At 55.1% G+C, this 21,835-nt stretch overlaps 1 protein-coding gene across 1 annotated transcript in view; it reads left to right on the top strand.

Moving 5' to 3' along the window:
* TWF2 (twinfilin actin binding protein 2) overlaps positions 1 to 21,835 on the top strand; it is a 43,886-nt gene extending 22,051 nt beyond the window's left edge. The window contains exons 3-9 of the mRNA XM_067303200.1: positions 5,113 to 5,291; positions 7,449 to 7,544; positions 8,352 to 8,456; positions 17,001 to 17,126; positions 17,223 to 17,373; positions 17,959 to 18,080; positions 18,741 to 21,835. Coding sequence (XP_067159301.1) covers positions 5,113 to 5,291; positions 7,449 to 7,544; positions 8,352 to 8,456; positions 17,001 to 17,126; positions 17,223 to 17,373; positions 17,959 to 18,080; positions 18,741 to 18,908 — 947 coding nt within the window. The 3' untranslated portion in view covers positions 18,909 to 21,835. The remainder of the gene's footprint in view (positions 1 to 5,112; positions 5,292 to 7,448; positions 7,545 to 8,351; positions 8,457 to 17,000; positions 17,127 to 17,222; positions 17,374 to 17,958; positions 18,081 to 18,740) is intronic.

Genomic DNA, 21,835 nt, shown 5'->3' with positions numbered 1-21,835 from the left:
GCTGTGACCTCCACGCGCATCCTGGAGGAGTCCTGAGCCTGCATGCTCCCTCTCTCGAGGATCAGGAGGCTCCACATGCGTTTCTTGACATCCAGATGGGAGAGGACATGTGTTGTTTATTTGCTCAGTTTTGGAACTGACTGCTGAAGCCGGAGGTGCCTCCCCAAGCCGGGCTGGCTCCCCTCCAGCTGTAGCTTCCTGACTGTGGCTGTGTGTTGGCGTGCCTGAATCAGCCGGGCTTGGTCACCCTCCTGGGACTGGCATGGGGATGCGGCAGCTCTTAATGCCATCCCAGCTTTCCTGCGGTGGGCTTTGAAAGAGGGATAGTTTGCAGCTGCCGAGATGGAAGGGTTAGGAGAGAGCTGCTTTGCTGGAGAAGCAGCACCAAAGAGTCACTGCAAACAGTAGTGCTGGGCTTGCACGCTCAGGGCGCGCGTCGGCTGGGCCGGACTGCGCCTGGCCGGGAGAGGCAGCGAGCGGGCTGGGCTGGCCAGGCTGGCAGTCGGAAACGTCAGAGTTGCTTGGGAGGCAGCGACCAGAGCTGAGGTTTCCGCTCATGCTCACGCCGTCGTGTTAACCTCGGCTACAGAGGCCCCTTCGCTGTGCCTGTGGCTCGTACGTGATGCGCCTGGCATCACCCGGAGGACCTGCGCGAGGCAGCGCAGCGTGTGAGTGGGGCCGTGGCAGCCGTTCTGCGGCGGGTTCGTGTTGCGGATGAGTTGAAGCCGCCGTGGCTTCTCCAGCGCTACAGTGGCAGCGCGTAGGTCAGCCGGTGCCGGGTGCCCCTGAGTCACGCGCTGGTTTTTCCCGCAGCAGGTTTCACCTTGTAGCACATGCGGAGAAGCAGTCTGCTGTTCATTGTGGTAGTTGTCTTTTGACTGTTCACTGCTGGTTGTTGTTGGGTTGGGGTGTTTTTAATTGCCGCCAGGTCACGTGCAGCCAGCAGCTGTTCAGTGTGGGTGTTTTCTAGCTGGAATATTGTAAGAAATCCTAGATCAGTTTTTCTTTCCCTCACTCTGTTCTCCTTAAACACCCAGTCATAATCTCTGGAGTGAGTGAAGGTGAGAGGTTTGTCCCTGGTTCAGGGGCAGCAGATCTGGGCCAACGCTCAGTGCCCTGGGAAACTCCCTCCTGAAACGTCTTGTCTTATTGACCCTGGCAATGGTTCCTCTGAATTACCCTGCTCTCCCTTCCCTAATCAGGCTTCCGATTGTTTGTGTTTCTTCTCGGTACTTTCACGTTCATTTTGCAAGGGATTTGGAGTATGTTGGGAATTGGTTTCTTCCAGGCTTCTCCGCAAAGATCATGTCCGCAAGCCCGCAGTGCCTGAGCCAAGGGGTTGTCCGCATGGCGAGCAGCCCCTGTCCTCCCCTGCCGACTCTCCTCCGGGAGCATGGGCCGGCTGTCTGTCCCTGCGTGCCGGGGCAGGCTCACGGCGGTGCCGGCAGAGGCGTTCTCGCCCATCAGCAGCCCCTGCTAGCTCGCCCCGTCCCGCTCCCTCGCGTGGGGGTCTGTCCCCCCGGCCGGGCACCCCCTGGGCGCGACTCCTGTCGGAGAGCAGCGGGGCTGGGCTCTCGGCGTTGGCGCCCTTCGGCCCGGGGAGGGCGAGCAGCCGCGTCCGCGGTGCATTCCCACGCTGCTCGCTGGGCTCCCTGGCTGCCGCGCGCCATCGGGGAGTGTGCAGAGGCGCTGCTCGGCTTGGCCTGAGGCCACAGCTCGCTTCTGCGGGAAGCCAGCGTGCCGCAGAGGGCGAGGGCGCGCTCGGGTCCCGTTCCTGCCGCGGCGTCAGCTTCTCCAAGCGTCTGCCTCGCCCGGACGTTTCTCCTGGTCTTGGGCTTCCAGCCTTCGTGGACCCCAACGGGGCCATGGCCTGGGGAAAGCCTCCAAAAGATTTTTTCCTGAATCTTTTTTTGAGTCGCAAAGTCTCCCCCCAACCCTTCTGCGTCTAAAGCAGCAATAAAATACGCCGTTTGGCAGAAACGTAGCTGCAGCCTGGCAGCCAGCCTGCCGCCCCTTCCTAGCAGCAGGGCTCGCCAAATGCTGGGCTCTGCTGAGCGGTTGCTTTTCTCTGGGTCCTTCCCAAGCTTTCATTCCTGCTTTGGTTTGGCCTGCACAGATCTTTTGTGTTTATAGGATGCCTGTGCTAGTGTTTGAATCTGTTAAATCCTGTGAGTTTGGGTTATTTATTCTCCCACCCCCCAATAGGGGGAGGGTACTCAGAAGAGCTGAAACTGGTCTATTTTTGACTCAAGTCACCCGTTCCCAGCCTGGTGGGCAAAACGGGTGCGGGGCAGCGTGTGCTGCATGTAGCCCGGAGCAGGGAGATGGCTACGCCACGGTGCTGGGTGTGCCATCTCCAGGCGCATCCTGCTCCCGTGCCCCCCGGCCAGCGGGAGCCGAGCGCTGCCCGCGTGCCTGAGCGCTCTGCTTGGCATTTGGGGCTCCCAGCCCTGTTTATACTTCTGTGCCAGTGGAAAAAAAATATGCTTCAGACACTTGAGACGCTACCACGTGTCTGAAATATGTAGGTCACTTCCAGAGACCCTGGTGCTCTTAGCAACCCTGGCACCGGCAGGGCTGGCCGGGGAGGCCAGGAAGGGCGAGAGCACCGGTGCCACCGCCGTGGGGACAGCCTCTTTGCCCTGGCTGCGGGGGAAATCGGCCGGCAGAGGCCGGCTCTGCCTGCTCGCGTGGACCCTGGGAGGTTGGACCGGCCGTGCTCTTCCCGCTGCCGCGGGGTGAGGCAGTGTCGGTGAGTGCCAGCGCCTTTTCCCACACCTCCCGTTACCCCGGGACAGTAGGTACCACTGCTCCAGGCCTCCAGAAGTCCGTACGGACAGACGTGTGTATGGACACAAGTGATCTGCAGCTACAGCTGCCCTGGGCCTTGCTGGCTCTTGCAGCCAGGATAATATCTGCAGGGATGTGGATGCCCTCCCCAGCAGGAGCACGGCACCGGCTGCAAGGTGGCACTGGGCGTGCTGAGCAGCAGTGGCACAGTTTACGCTCTGGGGTGTACGAGGAGCTGGTAAGGAGACCAGGAGAGGTGGTCGGAGCCTTGTGAAATGTCTCTGCCCTCCACACCGTGTCCCACAAACTGGAGCTTTGCATGCCTTGCAGCCGAGCCAGGGTGTCTGTGTCTGTGGGAAGCCTCCAGTTCCCACGGGCGTGGGCTTTGGGTGTCTTCTCTGATTCTGATACTTCTGAGATTATGGAGAGCTTGATGAGGGTAGCTTTAGCTCATCTTCCCGGCCTGTTTGGCTTTTGCTATGGGCTCTTTCTTCAGCACCCTGCATCTAGCCAGACCTGGTTCCACATGGCACCGTGTCCTGGATCAGCAGAGTTGGAGAGGTCCTCTAGCACCAAAGCCCGTCGAGATTCCCCTGCTGAAGAGGCAGGAGGTTTCATTCATTCATTCATTCATGGATCCATTCCCCCAGTCCTTGCAGCCCTGAGCTGCTGTCAAGGAGGGAGAGGTTGAGGGCCACACAGCTAGAGGGAGCAGAGTGAGAAGGCCACTGCATAGCTGTTGGTGGTCTCTGCCAAGAGGAGACCCCCCACAGTGAGGAGCACGAGAGGGGAAGAGGTGCTTGGATAGAGGCCATGGGATGTAGAGAGAAAGCCAGGCCCTCCAAGGCTGCCACAGCCCAAACGGAAACAGGCTCCTGGGGAGATGGTGGAGCAGAGCTGTTTGCGGTCGTTGTTTGAAAGCCAGAGGAACTGCTGTAGGGTGAGAAGCTGAGAGATGCAGCCAGTTCTCCAGCGTCGCGCTGCAAGTGGGTGGGAAATAAGTGGCATGCAAATGGCAGGTTCCTGCCCTTGTCCGCAGGCTGGGTTGAACCACAAGCTGCTACCCGGTGCTCAGCGGTTGTGTCCAAGCTGTGATCCTGGAGTGGGGAAGCTGCAGCCAAGGAGGGAGCCAGAGTTTGGCTCCAGACCTTGTTTTGGTGCATGCCTTTAACCTCTCTGTGGGCAGACAGGAGGCTGGGAGCTCTCGCCCTCCCTGCCTGCCATTCCCGAGGTCGCCGAGGCTTTGGCATGGTGTCAGGATTGTCCAGGGCCCGTCCCCACTGGCAGTGCCTTCTCATCCAGCTGTTTGCCTGCTGATGAGGCTTTTAATACAAACAGATGTGAGGGGCCTGTTCAGCTGATGAAAGACATGGCAATTGCCGGTGGTGTTTCGGATTGATCCGGTCTGCTCCTGAAGGTCACGTGCCTCGTGGCCATGCGTGTGTCTCGCCTCTCGAAGGCACTGCTCCTGCTGCACGGCCAGGGCTGTGCTGGTGGACAGGCACAGGCAGAAGCCATGGCTGCTGGTGGGGTTGTTCATCTTTCCTCTTGCCATCACAGGGAGAGCCAGGGACCCTGCTTCGTTTCGATGCCAGCCCCAGCACCCATCGCTTTGCCGGTGGAAGGGCAGCTGGGCCGAGGGGGGTGGTGGGAAGAGCCCTGCTGTCCCGGGGCTGGGTCGCAGCGTGACAGCAGTGTTTGCCCGGGGAGTTGCAGCATGCCATGGGCTCTGCTGTCACAGCCCTTGTCACCTGGCTTTTCTGGTCCAGTTGTCTTGTCCCATGCACTGAGCTGGCACCTCTTCTTGCAGTCCAATTGCTGTTTCGCTCTTCCTTGCCCCTGCGTCTGTGCAGGGGCAGCAACAAGGCCTCTCCCGTGTGCCACTTGTCTGACACATGGAGAAAAAGGCACCTTTCCCAGCTACAGGCTGGTGCCACAGGCCTGGTGTCACTGAGCTGGGAGGTCTGGCCTGCTGGCAGTGGAGGAGGTGGAGGGGTATGGTCTCCTGGTGGCCGTGCACAGCCTCTCGGGGGAAGGAGGATGCTGACAACTGCAAAAGGGATGGTGTACATTGACGGTACCACCCGCGTGGCTCCCAGGACTCCAAGCCAGCCTGGTCACCCGTGAGCATGTGCACACATGCGCCCATGGTTAGAGACTGTAGTGCCTTGATCTGTTTTTGTGGGGGATGGCAGAGGCATCATTCTCAACAGCTGAGCCCTGAAGTTACAGGAAGCCCTAGAGAGGCTGTTCTGCAGTCCTGGACCGTGAGCCAAGTCTTGCCTTTTGTAATGCATCGTGTTTTCTTTCTTCTCCTTCCAGAACAGCTCGTGTTGGGAGCACACAAAGAACTGTCCCGGCGCTGGGATGTGGATTACGATGCCTTTGTGTTGCCGCTGCTGGATGAGCAGCAGCCGTGTTACATCCTGTACCGCCTGGACAGCCAGAACGCCCAGGGCTATGAGTGGCTCTTCGTCTCTTGGTCCCCTGACAACTCGCCAGTAAGCTCTGCTCTCCTTGCGCTTCCCTTTCTGCCCTGCGTGGGGCTGGGAGGGAGAAGGGCTTCCCGCCGCTCGCCTGGGAGCGAGCGTGAGGACACGGGCACGCTCGCAGGGAAGATCTAGCTGGAGATGGAGAGTGAAGGAGATGTATGCTAAGTTGGATGACTGTGTGCTGAGCCAGTGGAGGAGTCTTCACACTATCTGTTACCGTACCCTGACTAAGAAGTGAAACCGTTTTGGGGATGGGGGAATTTTTTAAGACACAGTAACAGATATACCAGAACTTGCCTCGTTGTCCTCTTCGCAGCACTGTGTTTCAAGGTAACTTTCTGCAGGTTTGTTTAGGAAAGCCGGCGGGGTAGCTAAGCGCTCTGTAGCACTGTTTATTTAGGCTCATTCCTGAATTAGAGCGCTGGGCAGGCACAGATGCTTTATAGCGTGGTCTTGTCCTGCCTGCTGCGAAAGCACATGGCAGGTCCTGGCGGGAGCCTGGGCTGGGATATAGGGAGGGGGAGTGGAATGGGCCAAGAGATCATCCTCTTAAAAAGGCTGTGCAGATCTGCTTCCCTCAGGGAAGATGTGTAACTTCAGACCAGCAATGACACCTGGTGGTTGTTGGATTAGTTTTGGTGTTTCTGTAGCATGTAGTGGCATCTCTAATATACCTCATTTAGCTCTAAGTTACCATGAGAGAGAGGCTTCTTGTTCCCTTTTGCAGGTGAACGGAGGTGACATCTTAACTAAGTCTCAAGCCAGCAGCAGAGCTGGTGCAAAAGGACAAAGTTGTACCTGATGCTACTTTAAAGAATTCTGGTCATACAGCTTTTCCTCTGGAAAATGTTGTTTTGATAAAGGCATCCCCATTAAAAAAAAAAACCTTTCAGTGAACCCCAAGCTTTCTTACCATGCTAATACATGTACTAGTCTAATATATATTAAATAAAATGTGTAGGCTCTTATTGCAAAAGAACCTTGTGCCAAAGGACACTTGCAAAAGTTCTTCTCTAAAGAACATTTTAAAGAAGAATATTGTAAAAGAAGTGCTAAAAGGTGAATGGAAACAAAACATTTTGCCTTGTCAGCGGGAAATTTTTATTTGAAATGTGTTCCCTTGTGAGAGCTCGGAAGGAAAAATATCTCAGTGCTCTTGTTCCCTTGCTACAGAAGTGTTTGCAGGATTCCCTGTGGAACCAATTTCCATCCTCTGCACTGCTGTTAGTTGATTCAAGGGTGGAAGTTTTCACTAGTATCATCTGTTCTAGCTCTGTTCTGAGGTGATTTGTCTGAGATGTCCCAAAGAGCTTTGCTGCTTGTGGAAATGCTGGCTTGACTCACATGGTGCTCTTTGATAAGGTGGCTGTCTGCTTTTAAGTGATGCTGGCAGTATTTGAACCTTCTCTTGCAGAAACCCAAAGTGCTGATGAAAAATGTTGAGACAAGCCATTGAAGTGCCAGCGCTCTAAGACAAGAAAGCAAAGCACAGAATAAATCTATGTATTGTGGGATTTACCACTTAGATTGAGGACAGAGCATAAGAAGGCTGTGCCATGTGTGCGCGGTCCTGGAAATAGAGCTGATATGCTCTCCTGCCTGCTCTGTGACCTCTCTGACTCGGAGCTAAACTAAACCATCCCCTAAAGCTGGCAATGCTAAGGTTAGAAACAAAATCAAAATAGAAACCAGGCAGTCGTTTCCAGGTGGTTTACAGGGCAATTTTCTGCAGCATGAGCAGCCAGGGAAAGGTTTCTGCTCAAAGAGAGAGGGCATGCGCGAGAGAGCCTGGCATCTCAGCATCTAGAGAGTTTTGATTTTGGAGTACTTATTAAAAATGGTCTCTGGTTAACACATTCTTGAAAAGCATGGAGATGACTTTGTTCCTTGTTGTGCTGCAGAGTTCCTGAAACGAGCCAGTTCCCAGGGATGTCCTGAGTCTTGAATGGCAACATCAACTGTGGTTTTAGTCACAAATGAAGGTGGTGGCAGGACAGGCTGTTTGTATAATCTAGAGCTTGGTGTTTTGTAAAGCCAGTGCTGCAGCTATCAGCAGATGAGAAGACAACTGCTAATACAAGAGACTGCTCCAGAGCAGAGGTGATGGTCTCCAACCTGTTGTATTCCTCCTCTCTGACTGTATTTGCTGTCTGTCTCCTTGCACAGGTCAGGCTGAAGATGCTTTACGCAGCAACCAGAGCCACAGTGAAGAAAGAGTTCGGAGGGGGGCACATAAAGGACGAGATGTTTGGAACAGTTAAGGTATGGTCACAGTTGCCCTGTGAAGTCACGCTCCACTCTCTAGCCTTTTGGATTAAAATCTGAGCTTCAGGAGCCTGCCCGAGACTCGGGGCTGAGGCCACCTTGGATGTGAGACACTGGCATTGGTGGAGACACTACTGAGGGTTTTTTTTACTGTGCTGCTTTGGTGTCCTGGAAGACTGCTGCCACCTTTTTGTGCAGCGCCTATGCCCAGGGCAAACATGCCTGGCCAGGTGTGAGGCCGCAGGAGGTGGCGCAGAAGGGGCTGCCTTCAGCCTGCACTCTCCACTGACAGAGGCTGGGTTTGCGGAAGAGGTGGGAGGAAGGCTCCTAAGAGGTCCGGAGAGGTGCTTTGTGTTTAGAGGGAAAAGAAGTTCCACGCAGTGGCAGTGTCACTCCAGAAGCGAGTTGCTGCAGAGCCGGGGCAGTGCTGGTTATCTGGGTGGCCTTCCCTATCTAGCAGTAGTTGGTGGGAGGCTTTTTGGAGTGGTTGACTCTCATCTGAGGTGGTCAAAGTGCTGGGGCATGGCTGCTCCCCTTCTGAGAGGCTGGCAGTTGTGGCTTTAAGGTCCAAGGCTGCCCAGCCTTAGTGCTGGGTTAGCTGCAGCTGGGACTGGTGTTAGTGTCTTATTTCTTAGTGAGAAGAGAGCCAGAGACTGGCCTGGGAGTTCAGACCTGGCCTCGGGGCTGGGGTTGCATCCAGCAGTGCTCCCCTCCAGCTCTGCACTGACAGGTTGGCCTGGCACCACACAGCCGTGCTCACGGGCCCCTGACGCTTCCCCTCCTGCTCTGTCCTTGTGCCTGCAGGAAGACGTGTCCCTCGGCGGTTACCAAAAGCACGTGTCGTCCTGCTCCGCCCCAGCGCCGCTGACCGCGGCTGAACAAGAGCTCCAGCAGATCCGCATCAACGAGGTGGGTGTCCCCCCGTCCCTCAGTAAGAAATGCTCACCGCAGGGCACGTAACACTCTGGGACACAGGGCTGGTTCGCAGAGGCAGCATTGCCTGTGCCCGACGGGAGCTTTTGCCTGCAGAGAGAGTTCGTTTCTATTGAGCTCACTCATGCTTCTGTTATTTAACCAGTTGTCCTGCTCTTGCTGAGGTGGACTGAGTATCCCCCCATGACTCGTGGTCAAATTCCCTGCATAAAGAGGAATTTTAAGTCGTCGTCTTTTTTTTTTTCCTCTCTCCTTGCTAGGACTTGTGCTCAGGTGTCTGTTTCACTTGCTGTAATTGGCAATTAGAAGATGGCTTGTCCGAGGCTGAAAGCCGGCATGCAGTCTCTGATCTGCTTTAGGTATCAGGGCAAAAGACAGAACTGAGCTTCAATTGGAGGGGAAGGCAGGAAGAATTCAGACTTATCTTTTGATTTCAGCATTGTACTTTCTCTTGCTCTTGCTCTATAGCTATAAATGAGGGATTCGGTCCCAAAAGAAAAAGTCGTCTTCTCAGGCTAAATTTTCAGACTTACGTGCTGGGAAGTGGCGTGGCACAGGATGAGGGACAGCAAGGCTATAACACCACAAGCAAAAACGTAGCCTCCCAGGAGGCATCTCAGTGCAGTTGTGCTAAGCTCCATGTGTGGTACTGAGGAAACACTGAGGCAATGGATGGGATCAGTTCGCTGGGTGCAAAGGCTGCCTGGAAGCAGTCGTACCTGGGGGGGATTTCATGTGGAAGCAGCTGGGTGCTGGGGAGAACAGTCCTCTGGAAATGTCCTGGGCTGGCACTAGGTCTTTGGTGCTCATGGATGGATCAGGACGTGAATGTCTGGGTGACATGAAGCCAAGCAGTCCCATTGCACGAGTTAGTGGCAGAGATGAGACAGGAGGTCTCCACCTGCTGAAGCGGATCTCTGTACAGTGCTGCAGCGCTGAGCTGCTGATCTTCCCCTCCCGTCTCTTCCCCTTGTGCTTTCCCTTCCTGCAGGCCCCTGCAGGCGTTGGCCTTCACCTTGTAAATTGGGAAGGGCTAACAGGCTTTTGGCCTCCTTTCCTTGCCCTTTTGCAACAAAGGGCAAGAATAGCTCCTACCACCCATGAACCCGATCTCTCCAAACTGGATTTTTTCTGCATCCCTTTGCCTTGGTGACACCTAAAATTTCCTTCATCTGCAGACTCAGAGACTTGTGAGGTTTATTCCTTGTCCTGCAGAGTCACAGCTGAGTATGCAGTGGGGTAAACTCTGCTGCCTGCATGGTGCTGTGTCAGCCAAGTGGCCTTTGGGAGATCCCAGCAAGGGGCAGTCTGCACCGGAAGGTCTCTGCGTAGTTCTCCCAGCTCTGGTCCTGGAAAGGTTAGGCAGGATTTGCACTGGAAGATGCAAGATGATGCCTGGAGAAGGGCAAGATCCGTGCTGCGGGTGCCCTGTCACAGTGGGTCTGGCCTCTGCTGCTTTTTCTCTGGCTCCTTTGGGCTCCTGTGCTGTCCCCTTGGCTGGTCAGTGTTGCAGCATTAAGTGCTTTTCTTGGCTGTGTCTTGCAGGGTAAAGTGGCCCAGGTAAGTGGTGCCTGTGTTGCTTGTTTTCTGGTTGACCTGCTGTGTTCTGCCCCCCCCCCCCCCCCCAACGCTCCCCCTTGGGTGGGACGACTGCATCTGGGAGATGTGGCTGCTGAGTGAATGAGCTGCTGAAGTTCTTCTGCTTTGTTTTTATTTTAAAGGTACACTGTCCCCTGTGCAAGCCTGTGCAGCAGGGAATAGTCATTTGCATTTAGAGAAAGCAAAATCAATGTTTTGCCTGCAGATTTAAAGGTGTGAAAACCCAAAGCAATCAGTTTGCTGAAGGGTCTCTATGTTGGTCTGAGTGCGACCTCTGCTCTTCCCTTTGCATAGAGCAGCAGGCAGTGGGAACTGCTGCTCTGTCGCTCGGTCCACACTCAGTTGTCTGGGATGGGGGAAAACCTGTAACTCTGCAGTACGTGCAATTCAGAGCGAGTTTCTGGGGCGATGCAAAGTGGAGTATTTTGATCAAGAGGGGCTGCGTGAGCATTACCCAACCTGTAGCATCCTGCTTAATACAGTGATGCCTCCTGTCTCAGCATCAGTGTCGTTTGGGGAAAAAAACTGTTGCATCCTTGTGTGTATGTGCACACTGCATGCATTTTACAGAAGTGTTGTGACACTGGCCAGTAACCTAGAGGTTACCTTATCTTCTTGCAAACCCCCAAACCATGCTGCTCCATGAAGGTACTCGGATTGCAGGCTGGAGTAATTGCACCTGCATTGCAAGTGACGTGATGCTGGCATTTATTTTATCTGGTTTATTTGCTCTGTGGAACATAAGCACTCTTGAATCTGCATTCCTGCCTTCACTCGCTGTCCCCACCCTGTCCAAGCCCCACGTACCACGGCCGTGGTGTCAGAGAGCTCCCATGTGCTGCTTAGCTTAAACACTCAGTTTCTTCTTTTGTGGGAGTAGATAAAGAGGGTATGCGAGCCGATAGTCCTGGCTGGCCAAGACTTGGAAAGCAGCCTAATCTCAGCAGTTCTGTGTATCTGGCCTTCTTACTGCTCAGGAATAGTAACTGCACCCCGAGAAGGGTCCTGCACGTACCCCTGCGTTTAACAAATCGATTAGTATTTTGGAAGTGACACAAGGGACACTGTTTCTTTAAAAGACACTAACCTGCAAGCGGTTGAGATGTCAGTGCTTTACTGTGCGTGTAACTGCCCCTCGCCTGGAGCTGCTGCTTTCGGTGCGCCTCTCATTTTCACTTTCTTATGGTTTTGGTGCACGACTGTCCAAGATGCTGATCAGTTTTGCAGTTTTCACCCTGAAGGTGGCTGTATTTCTTGTCTGGCAGAAGTTCCCTGGGATCCTCCGTAGATACCAGGCTCAGAAGTGTGAGCAGAGAAGAAGGGGTGGGAGGTGAAAGGCATCAGCAGAGCAGGAGGATGGAGCTGCCAGGCGGTGAGCCTGGCTGGGGCTGGGGGCTGTGTGACACTGAGTTAAGGAGCAGCAAAGCAGACTTCTGCGGTGAGATGGGAAGGAATCAAACTGGGACGCACCTCTTCTGGGTGTAGGCAGGCTTTTTTTTTTTTTCTTCCCCCAGACCAGTTTTCAGTTTACATGAGATGTGAAAACATGCTTCTAGGGAAGTGATCAGTGTTAGCCTTTCTCCACCTAAAAAAAAAATTGGGAAAAATGTCTGCAACTTAACCAAACTGCTCTGCACTGCTCTGGGATTAAAAACAAAACCAATGGGCTGAGTCAGGGAGAGAGGAAAAATTTCAGTTCAAGTCAGTGCAAAGGACATAGAAGTTTGCTAACCCCTGGGAATGGGAGTTGCACAGGGGACTGGAAAGCCAGCCATGTGGGGCACATGCTGATGAGATTTGCAAGGATCGTTTGTCCCAGCTGGGAAGCTGCCCTACCTCTTGTAAAGCAGGAGACCTTGAGAGGTTTCTGCTGCATTATCTGGGCTTCTACTGCAGTTGGAGAATTGCACAGAGAGAGGTGATGTTGTGTGATACCCTCTTACTTGATTGTTGGGTGAAGCATGGTGGGAGCTCTCAAAAGTTTGCCATTTACTTAATGCTTTAAAATGCTTTGAAACAGCCAGAAAACACATCATCAGCTTTACTGAGCTGGAAGTTGTCAGCAGACAGTAGTCTAGAAACAGCTTTTAATTTCATTCGAGCTACAGTAACGCCCACAAAGGGAAAGTCGGTCTAGAAGCACTCGGCGAGGCGTTGCAGACTCTCGCAGACGTGCGTAGCGGGAGCCGGGTTTATCGGGCGCTGATAAGCATGCAGGAGGGGAAAACGCTTATTAGCTGCTCTCCGCAATTCCTCACGTCTCGCATCTGTGGGCATCACGGGGGAAACGCAGGCAGCTTTGGAGCTGTGGAATGAGGCAGAAGGATTGAGGAAAAACGACTGCTGTGGCCCTGAACTGCTGTGTGTGTGCAGGGCGTACCGGGCGTGTAGCTGTTAGCTACTGTGCAGCGTGTTAGGGGACAAGCGGAGCAGAGACTTTGTCATTCTTGCCAGAAACCCCCTGAAGGTTTCCCCAGGATGTAGTGAAATGCTTATTAGCTGCCTTCTGTAAAACTGGTGGTGGAAATGGAGCACCTGTAGCTGTGCCTACAGCGTAGTAGCTGAGACCAACCCCTTGCCAGCAATTGCAGTTACGCTCCCTGGCGGCCTTCTGGCTGGGAGTGTGGGCGCTGGGATGCACTAAGTGTTTTATAGCGAAGTAATGAGCACAAGCTGATGTTCACAGTGAAGCAAAGAACGTAAGAACATGGTAGGTATTGCGGTCCAGAAATCATCAGGGCTGTGGGGGGAGTGTAGCCAGTGTCCTCTATATGTCAGTTTTGTCTACAGGCTTCGGGTTGGCAATCGAGTGTAAAAGAAAAAAAAAAATCCAGACCCTAAAGAAAAGGAGATAATGTAGAACCCACACACAGTGCTGGAGCCCGCGAGCTGCATTGATGCCAAGGCTTGAGCTGGGAGTTGCAGAATGTGGCACACGCTCAGCTGTGTCGTGCGTGTCTCCTGGGTTGTGTGACGGGGAGGCATTCAATGAGCCAGACACTAACGCTTACATTTTAACAAGGGAAGGAGTAGAAAATATTCCTGGAGGTGGTATGTGGCGGAGTTAACGTTGCTAGGACAACCTTCAGTCTCTTGGGATTTTCTGCCTTTAGCATGCTTAGTGTTGAAGCTTTAGCTCTCCCTTCCTGCTAATCCTTGCAGCCTCATTTAATTTCCAAGGCATTTAAGGGGGAGAAACATGAGGATCTGGAGGTGTTGTGGTAGTAAATTCTTTGCACCACCGCTCTGCTTTTCACAGGGTACAACTAGGCAAGACTGTGTGCTCTCTGAATCCGTGAATGCTTGCCTTGCCTTTGGTCCCTTGCTGATGTCCATGGCATCCCATAGGACCACAGAAAAGCAGAGCTTGGAGGTCAGCCCACCCGTCCACCCCTTCCAAGATGACCCTTGAGCAATTGCTTTCTGAGAGCTGTATGTTTACATACAGTGAACTCCTGGCTAATCCTCCACAAAACTTGGCGTGGAAAAGGCTAAAGATTTGAGCATCTTTTCCCCAAACCTTGGGTGTATGTGATTTGGAAGGGGATAGCCCAAAATCTATTGCTGTGACTGCCATAACTCCTTCATCTCCACATCCTAAAAGCAGCAACCTTCAGGTCTGGGCTTCAACTCCAAGAGTCTCCCAGGCTTTGTAACAACATAAGCAAAGTGCCCATCTTTGTGCTGGTGGGTTGTACCAGTCATGGCAGTGGGACTGTCCGTGCGCTTTTCTGCTCCTTGTACGAGATGCCAGTGTGGGATCCTCTGTCACAGCGTGGGTCACGCTTGTTCCTGGCCATGCTGCTTGAGAGGCAGGAGCAGGGCTGGGTGCTGGGTGGGCTCTTCTGGCGGGGTCCCCTGCTCCCACCCTTACCCTTCCTGAGAAGGGGACAGGAACTCATCCGTGCACCTCTGCCGCCCGTTGGTGTCTCTGACAGCACTTGGGGCTGGCCCTGGGACAGGGCTGCGGAGCCTCTGCCATGAGCGGCTGCTGCTGCCAGAACAGTTTCTCCAGCCCACGCAGGCTGATCCCTGGGTTGGGATCAGCCAGTGCAAGAGGTAGGCCAGCAACTGGCTCTGCATGGAGACACCCACGGAGGTGAGCAGGGCTGCCTGGAGGCAGTGCAGGCCCTACTGGCAGTGTGCAGAGCTGCCATCTCTCTGTTGTCACCTCTCTGCTCCCTGCGTGTTCCCTGTGCCCCCAGCTCGCACACGCCCGCTCCGAGGGGAGCAGGCTCTCCCTCTCGGGCCTCTCTGCTGCTGATGTCTTCCATGTATTTTTTGTTGTTATCCCTACCCATGCTCCCAGGACCTGCGTTCCCTGGCCTCCGGCAGAGAGATGGTAGGCCTCCGTCCTCCCGCGTTGCTCCCCTCCCCGTTTCAGATGAGATTCCCTTTCTGTGCTGCCCACCCGTGCCCTGCGCGCCGGGGGGAGCTGATGGTCTCTCTCCTCTCCCCACGCTCCCAGGACTCGTGTTCGCAGGACTCTAGCACGGAGATGGTAGGCTGCCCGCCGGCTAGTTTGTGCACTCGCCCTGTGCCTGTCTTTCTCTTTCCCTGGAGTATTTTCTGCATGCTCTGCTTCTCTCGCTCCTGTCCCCCCCTCTGAGTGACCCTCTGGGGAGCGTGGCTGGCCGAGCCCCTCGCTCTCCCTTGGGGAATTGCCGAACGACTTTGGGATGAGGCATCCATAAAGGGTCCGTGTCAGATGGAGGGAGAAGCGGGGACTAAAACTCTGGACTGCCTTGCTCCTGACTCTCTTTCTACTTCAGTGAGCTGATGGGGAGGGCTTGGGCTGCCAGCACAGCGCCTGCAGGAGCCCAGCACCTCCCGCACCGCTGCAGAGCTCTGAACTCCCAGCCTGCGCTCAGGGTGGCTGCCGTGGTAGTCCTCGCTCTGCCGCTGATCCCAGGTGTAACCCCTGGGCAAATCCCTGATCTTCCCAGAGCTCCAGTCCTGCCAGGGTTATAACAAGGATCTCCCGTTACAAAGCACGGTGACCGAGCAGTGAATCTAACTGGAGTCACCGAGGGAATGACGCGTGCAGCCTTTCTGGCCTGCAACAGGAGAATCAGACCTCCAGCACTGCTGGCCTGGGGCCCTGTATTCGGCACCTTGCAAGGGCCGCTGACCTTTACCCAGTGAACACCAGACCTCTAGCAAGGCCTGTTCCCACAGCAAATTTCCCCTGTTGCTTCTGGGCCATTTTTGAGATGTGAGCTTGAACACCTCTTGCTGTTTTCTGGGTTTGTTTTTGAGCATGAGTGGATTTTCTTCCCTATCTCCATCAAAAAATGGCTGGACTGTCTTTACCCAAGCCCTCCAAACTAATCCCAAACAAAACCAAACCACACTCGTAGCAGAGCCTCAGGGCTACCATTGCCAGACTGTTTATTAGTGGGGCAAACTGAGTGCCTGAAGCTTTGCAGATAGGTGGGACTAGCTCTTTGGTCGTCGGTGTGACTCCATCTCCCTGTATTCTGTGACAGATGGTAGGGGGCTGTTGCTGCTGCCCATCGCTGGTAGAGTCCCCCAGCCCCAAGGAGGTACGCCATGCCTGCAGTATGTTGTGCTTTAAGCTCTCTCTTCCCTCTTCACAAGGTCACATCATCCTCTGTGCCATCTCCCGTCAGGGGGATTGCCTCTGTCCCAAATGGGGGTGTCCTGCTCGGGACAGAGGCTCCTGGCTGTGGAGAGCATGTGCTGTTGGGGTGATGTGACTTCCCAGTGGGAAGCACCTGTGACTTCTCTGCTCTGTCGCTCTCCCTCTTTGAAGTGGGTTTTGGTGTCCTGGAGAGTGGGTTTGCTGACCTAGTTGTAGGCCTGGCTGCTGTATGCTTCCTGCTCATGCAAAGTGGGGCCTCCGTCTTCTAGGGTTTGCTTGAAAAGAGTGGCTGGGACCTTTCTGAGCTGTGGATCTCTACTTCTGTACTCCCGTGGCAGAGTGGATATCTGTACGCCACAGTTAAACTGACCTGCGATGGGCTTGTTAAGTCCCTTTTTGCAGGCCTCTTAGAAGGGGCCATGGACCCACAAGGTTAAATGTGGTGATTTAAGGGTTCCCCCCCTTCACCCACACATTGCTATTGGAGATATTAAGAGAGGAACATGCACTAGCATTGGTTACAATACCCCTCAGCTATCCCACCTTGGGAATTCATTGCAAACACAGTCTTGTGCTGAGAAATGTAAATGAAGCCAGTGGGATTTTGAGACGTTCTTTGCTGGGAGCGGTTGTGCAGAGGAGGGGAGGGGGGTCTAAACCTGCAGGGTTGGGAAACACCAGCATGGGGATGCATGGTTGGATCCAGACTCTGACAGATTATTTCCCCAAGAGCAGTGGTACTGTGAGAAACACCACAGTCTTTCTGAATTTTAAATGTTTCTTTCACTGCAAGATGGATGGCAGATGGCTCCTTGTATGTAATGCTGCACAGAAACCTTTTGCAGGTTGAGGTACAGCCGTTGCCTCTGCTTGGGGCATCTGAGGCAGTTTTGCCAGGAATCATCTGCTTCTCCTACATGCCTGCATGTTTTTAAGCTGCCCGGTGTTGATCCCGGGGAGCACTGCGAGGTGGCCCAGGCTGCCTGGTCAAGCCAGAGAGGGCTGTGCCTCTACTGCCTCAGTGACCCCAGGACAGCTCCCACAGGAGGGAAGGGACAGGGCAGGCCCTAGCGCAGGTGAGCTATCCATGTGCTGCGCCTCCCTGGCCCCAGGAAAGGCAAGTACGAGGCTGCTGCCTTTGGCTTTGGGCAGAAGGAAATGCCTGGGCTCACCTGGAATACACTACAGGCCGATGTGGCTGTGTCCCGGTGGAGCTGAGAGGCAGCGTGGTCGGTGGGTTTTCCTTTTGGTCTATGCCTACCCCTTGCTGCGTCACCTGTCTCTTCTCTGATGCTCAGGGTGGTTTCTGTCCCCAGGTGAAGACAGAGATCAGCGTGGAGAGCAAGCACCAGACCCTGCAAGGCCTGGCCTTCCCCCTGCAGCTGGATGCTCAGCAAGCTATCCAGGCGCTAAAGCAGAAGAAAATCAATTACATCCAGCTGGTAGGTCCCTTGTGGAGCTTTTCTGACCCTGTCCGAGTATCCACTGACCGCTGAAATCTCACTCACTTTACCTCTTCTCATACCCTTGTCAATCAGAAGCTGGATCTGGAGCGGGAGACCATAGACCTGGTGCACACAAGCCCCACGGAGATAGCTGACCTGCCCAAAAGGATCCCCCAGGACTCTGCTCGCTACCATTTTTTTCTGTACAAGCACTCTCATGAAGGGGACTACCTGGAGTCTGTTGGTGAGTCGTGGCTGTACTCTTGTCCCTGTGGTTAGCTTGTTAGACCCCCTCAGCCTTCCCGGAGCCGGTGCTCTGCCCACATCAGTAGGGACCAGCCAACTGTCTGCTCTCCCCTGGAGCATTGCTCTCTCGGGGAACAAGCCATACCGGTGATGTGAATGGTGCTGGGGGGCCTTGAACTGGTTCCCATTTGCCATCTTCCAGTGATGGGTGTTAGCCTAACAAGAAGCAAGCCCTTTGGTGCCGAAAGAAGCTGTCAAACACGCACACAAGTTCACGGCGCTGGAGTGTCCAGAGTGCAGCTGAACGTAGTGTGCTTGGAGCTGATGCAAAGCATTCTGGGATGGTTTGGTGGCTGCTGTGTTACAGGCATCTGAGGGCACAGTAGAGCCAGAAAAGATTTGCGGAGGGGTGTCTGGACAGGCTATATGGTCAGTGGGATAGCTTGACTTCTGTAGCTGAGTAGAGTGGGACTCTTCGGACTGGAAGACCAAGCTAGGATCTGCTGGCTGCCCCCTGCCTGGTGCTCCTTGGCCATGAACCTAGGCAGTGCTGTGACCCTTTCTCTTTGCTCTTTTCTTGCAGTGTTTATCTACTCCATGCCTGGGTACAAATGCAGCATCAAAGAGCGCATGCTCTACTCCAGCTGCAAGAGCCGATTGCTTGACACTGTAGAGCAGGAGTTCTGCCTGGAGATAGCGAAGAAGGTAAGTCCAAGCTGCCTGGACATGACTGGAGAGAGCTGTGCAGGGCATCCACAAGGGAATGTGCCATGGTCAAATCAAAGGCACGTGTCCAAAGGGCAGCATGTCCTGTGGGTTTGAATGGGGCCTCCTCCAGGGAAGTCTGGGACGCCTCAAGGATTGCTAGAGTCCTTTCAAAGTGGCCTGAAGAGAGAGCTGGAGAAACTGGGAACAGTGGTTCATTGGCCTGTCTAACCCATCCCTAACAAGTGTTCCCAGCGCCTGTGGTTTGGGGGAAGATTCTCCTACTTAGCGAGAGAGGAGTGGTATTTGCCCTGCATCCCTTCTGGCCTGGAGTTTCTCTGGTCCAGGGCCTTGGGGGAGTGAGAAGACCCAGACGCTTTCCCTCCTGTGAGCATGGCACCCCTTGCGGTGTCCTTGGCCCATCCAGTGGGGAAGCTGAGTGAGGGGCTGGTTGCACAGTGGGGTTGGTGCTTTCTCCTGCGAATGGCCGTTGTCTGGGTTCTCCAGATCCTTGAGCAAACCCCACTGGTGAGCTTAGAGAGGAGGGGTGGGAGATCCCCAAGGGGACTAGTGTTTTGGTGCCCTGAAGAATGGGATGAGGCACTGGCTCTCCATGCAGGAGCCAGCAGCACAGCACTGACTTGTCATTTCCACACGCAGATCGAGATAGATGATGGAGCCGAGCTGACGGCGGAGTTCCTCTATGATGAGGTGCACCCCAAGCAGCATGCCTTCAAGCAGGCCTTCGCCAAGCCCAAGGGGCCTGTGGGGAAACGAGGACAGAAGCGACTTATCAAAGGGCCAGGAGAGAACGGCGAAGACAGTTAGATCCCGGAGGGGCAGGAGGACGGGGCAGGAACAGGGCTGTGAACAGGACAGCATCCAAATGGTGTTTCCCAGCTTCCACCCCTCCACTTCCAGGCCTCTCTGCTGACTTAGGGATCTTTTCCCTCCATCTCAGCCTTTCTTTTCCTTCCCCCTGCTCTTTTCCTTTTCTTTCCTTTTTAAAATCAGGGCAGCCTGTTTCCCTCCTGGGGTGGAGTGGTGGGGAGGGGAGGGCAGGGAACTTGGGTGTATTTTTGTTTCTTTCCCGTGTCCTTGTGCAAGTCCTGGGGCAGTTGAAGGAGGACAAGAACAACAGGGAACACTTCCCCAGCTTGTTCTAGACCCACCTGGGTTTGCGGCTGTTGCTCTCGATGCTTCCCCCGGTTTACCTGGTACCTGCACCAACTGAAGGATTTACCTGCAAGTTGCTCTATGCAAAGGAAGGAAATGACATTTGGGATTAGTTTAATATTGGAAAACAAAATGTTTCTTTCCCTGCTCCCCCTTCCTACAGACTTCTGCTCTCCCCTTCCCAGTCTCTTGGTCTAAGCAGCCCCTCTATGCAAGTCTCGTAGCTGGCCGGGCACTGTTAGGTTGCGGACAGGACGCTGTCCCTGTGCAGGGAGCTTTGTGGCTGTGATTGACATTTGTGGCAGGAAAGTTTTTCTCTTTTGAGAGCCAGCCCTGTATTTTATCTGGATTTGCCTTTCTGGGCATGAAGATGCCTCTCCCATTCCCCTCTGCTGCTTGTGTACTGTGCAGAGCAGCCTCTGTAGAGGAGCTGCCTGTCTCGAGGCCAGAGGCACTGGCTTCAGGCCCCTGTGAAAATGCAAGCGGTAGCTGTTGTTTTCCAGCTGCTCTGCTCTTGCTGCTTCTGCTGGCTGGCTTTGTGGCTTCCCAAGGGGGAGAAAAAGCAGGGCAGAGACCTTCCCACACAGAAAGGACCCAGCCCGCGGCCATCCCATGCTGTCCCCGTGAGCTGCTCCGGTAGCAAAGGCCTCCCCAGCGTGTCCTGTGCTGGAGTGGTTGTGAAGCCACCACCACCGAGGCTGGGCTTCACCTCCCCTCACTGCCCACAGGGGTCTTGGTGGGGGAGAGGCCCCCAAGCCCACCTGTGTGCATTGCATTTGCCTGTGCAGAAGGCTGCATGGGAGGCGAGCTGGTAGCTCCTGAAAACTGGTGTCCCTGAGATTGGCTCCTGTGGGCTGCCGGATGTAACACAGATGTGAAATATCCTGGCCCTGGGCATTGTTTTAGGAGTGAATCAGAGGGAGGCATCACCTTTTCCCAAAGATTTGTGGCTGCATGTGGTTCAGCCAGACTTTGGAGCCCTCTTTTCACGGCCACCTGCACAGACTTTTCAAGCACGTGCAAGTGGGGTGCCAGGCAGCAGATGGGAAGGAGGAAGGGTTATGTCCAGCTCCGCTTCCTTTTCCTACTCCTCTCTGTTTAGGTGGGAAATGGCAGTCCTTGCCTACAGGAGATAGGAAGGAAGGTGGAAGGCCTTTCGTGAGCCCTGAGCATAGCATCTCCCCTGGAGAAAGGTTACTCTGCCTCTGGCAACGTTTGCGTTCCCCTTTCTAGCCCCCATGGAGCTCTGGCCCTTCCCTCGGAGGGAGCTGTTACAGCCTGGGCTCGCCCCATCTCCGACACCCAAGGCAGGTTAAGGACAGGAGCAGGCGCGTTCCTCTCCTTGACCTGACGCAAGCTCTGGGCTCGCAGTTACCGTTGGGGCCCCGAGCCCTAGGCCCCCGCTCCAGGTACCCCAGGCCGCCCCATGGGCTTTGGTTTGGGGGAGCTTTTCACCTCCCTGTCCCCGAGCAGGACTCGCCCTTCAGTTTGCTTCAGTCCCATCCCCGAGCTTTATTGGCAGCGACCGTCGCTGTGTGCGTCGCGGGCCGGCTGGTATCTGTTACGGGATCACAGGTACCTTTGGGGCCAGCGAGGGAGGGAGGGAGCTGGCCTCACTCTGCCCCATCCTTTCTCCTGAGTTTTGTCCTCCCTGCGAGAAACTTCTGGTCCTAGGTAGTCCCAGCGGGGCAGAAGGAGCAGCCGGATAGGTGCCTTCCCAAGGAAACGGTGGGGTGGGTAGGGCTGCTTCCCAGCTCCTCCCTGCCCACCTCAGCCCTCCCGGCAGCACGGATCGGTTGCTTTGGTTTTTAGGAGAGCGTCTGTCCCGCCCTCCCCTGCTCCTGCCTGTGGGTGTCGTGAGGGAAGCGGGTGCAGAGATGGGGTGAGGCCTCCAGCCTGGCCTCCCCGGGGGCCCAGAGGCCGGGGCAGGAGCTGCTCCGCAGCTGCCCCGTGGAGACGCTGCGCTCGGCTAGCCCGGGCTGGCCGCCACCTCAATGCACCTCTTAAAAATTGCGTGGGCTCCCCCAAATCCTTGCATGGGAACAGCCCTGGAAGCTGCGATGGCCCCCGTGTGCTGCCCACCCCGTTCCCAGCCGGGCTCCCCTGGGGTCTGGGCGCTGCTCTCCGCTCGCCCGAGGGTGGCTGGAGACAGGCTGCGTGCCGGGAAGGGCTGCAGCTCTGGCGAGTGGCCGGTGGTGCCGGGAGACATCGCCAGCCCTCACGGGCCGCCACCAGCCTCGGAGGACGTGAGGTTGGTGCTGTGAATTAGGCTTCCCGAAGGGATGTTGTGGGGAGAGCGAGCCTTGCTGCTGGGCACCAGCTGCGTTTCAAGGGAAGACAACCCTCCCCTTCCCCCCCAGGAGATGAAAACACCAGGTCAGTGAAACCTGCCCTCCGGTCTGACCGACTCGGCAGTGAATGTGCCGACGTTGCCTTGACCTCGCGCGGAGCAGGGCCGCTGCGCTGTGCGAGCCGGCAGCCCTGGCCGCGTGCTGACGGTGGGGGTTTGAAGCCTGGGGGAAGCAGAGCACACTGTACTGAACGCTGTATTTTCTAAAGAATAAAGTATTTTTAAAACA

Source organism: Apteryx mantelli, chromosome 12, assembly GCF_036417845.1.
Source record: "Apteryx mantelli isolate bAptMan1 chromosome 12, bAptMan1.hap1, whole genome shotgun sequence".
NCBI classification, from domain to species: Eukaryota; Metazoa; Chordata; class Aves; order Apterygiformes; family Apterygidae; genus Apteryx; species Apteryx mantelli.
The sequence above is the reverse complement of the archived record's forward strand: the minus strand, read 5'-3'. Positions and strand labels throughout refer to the sequence as shown.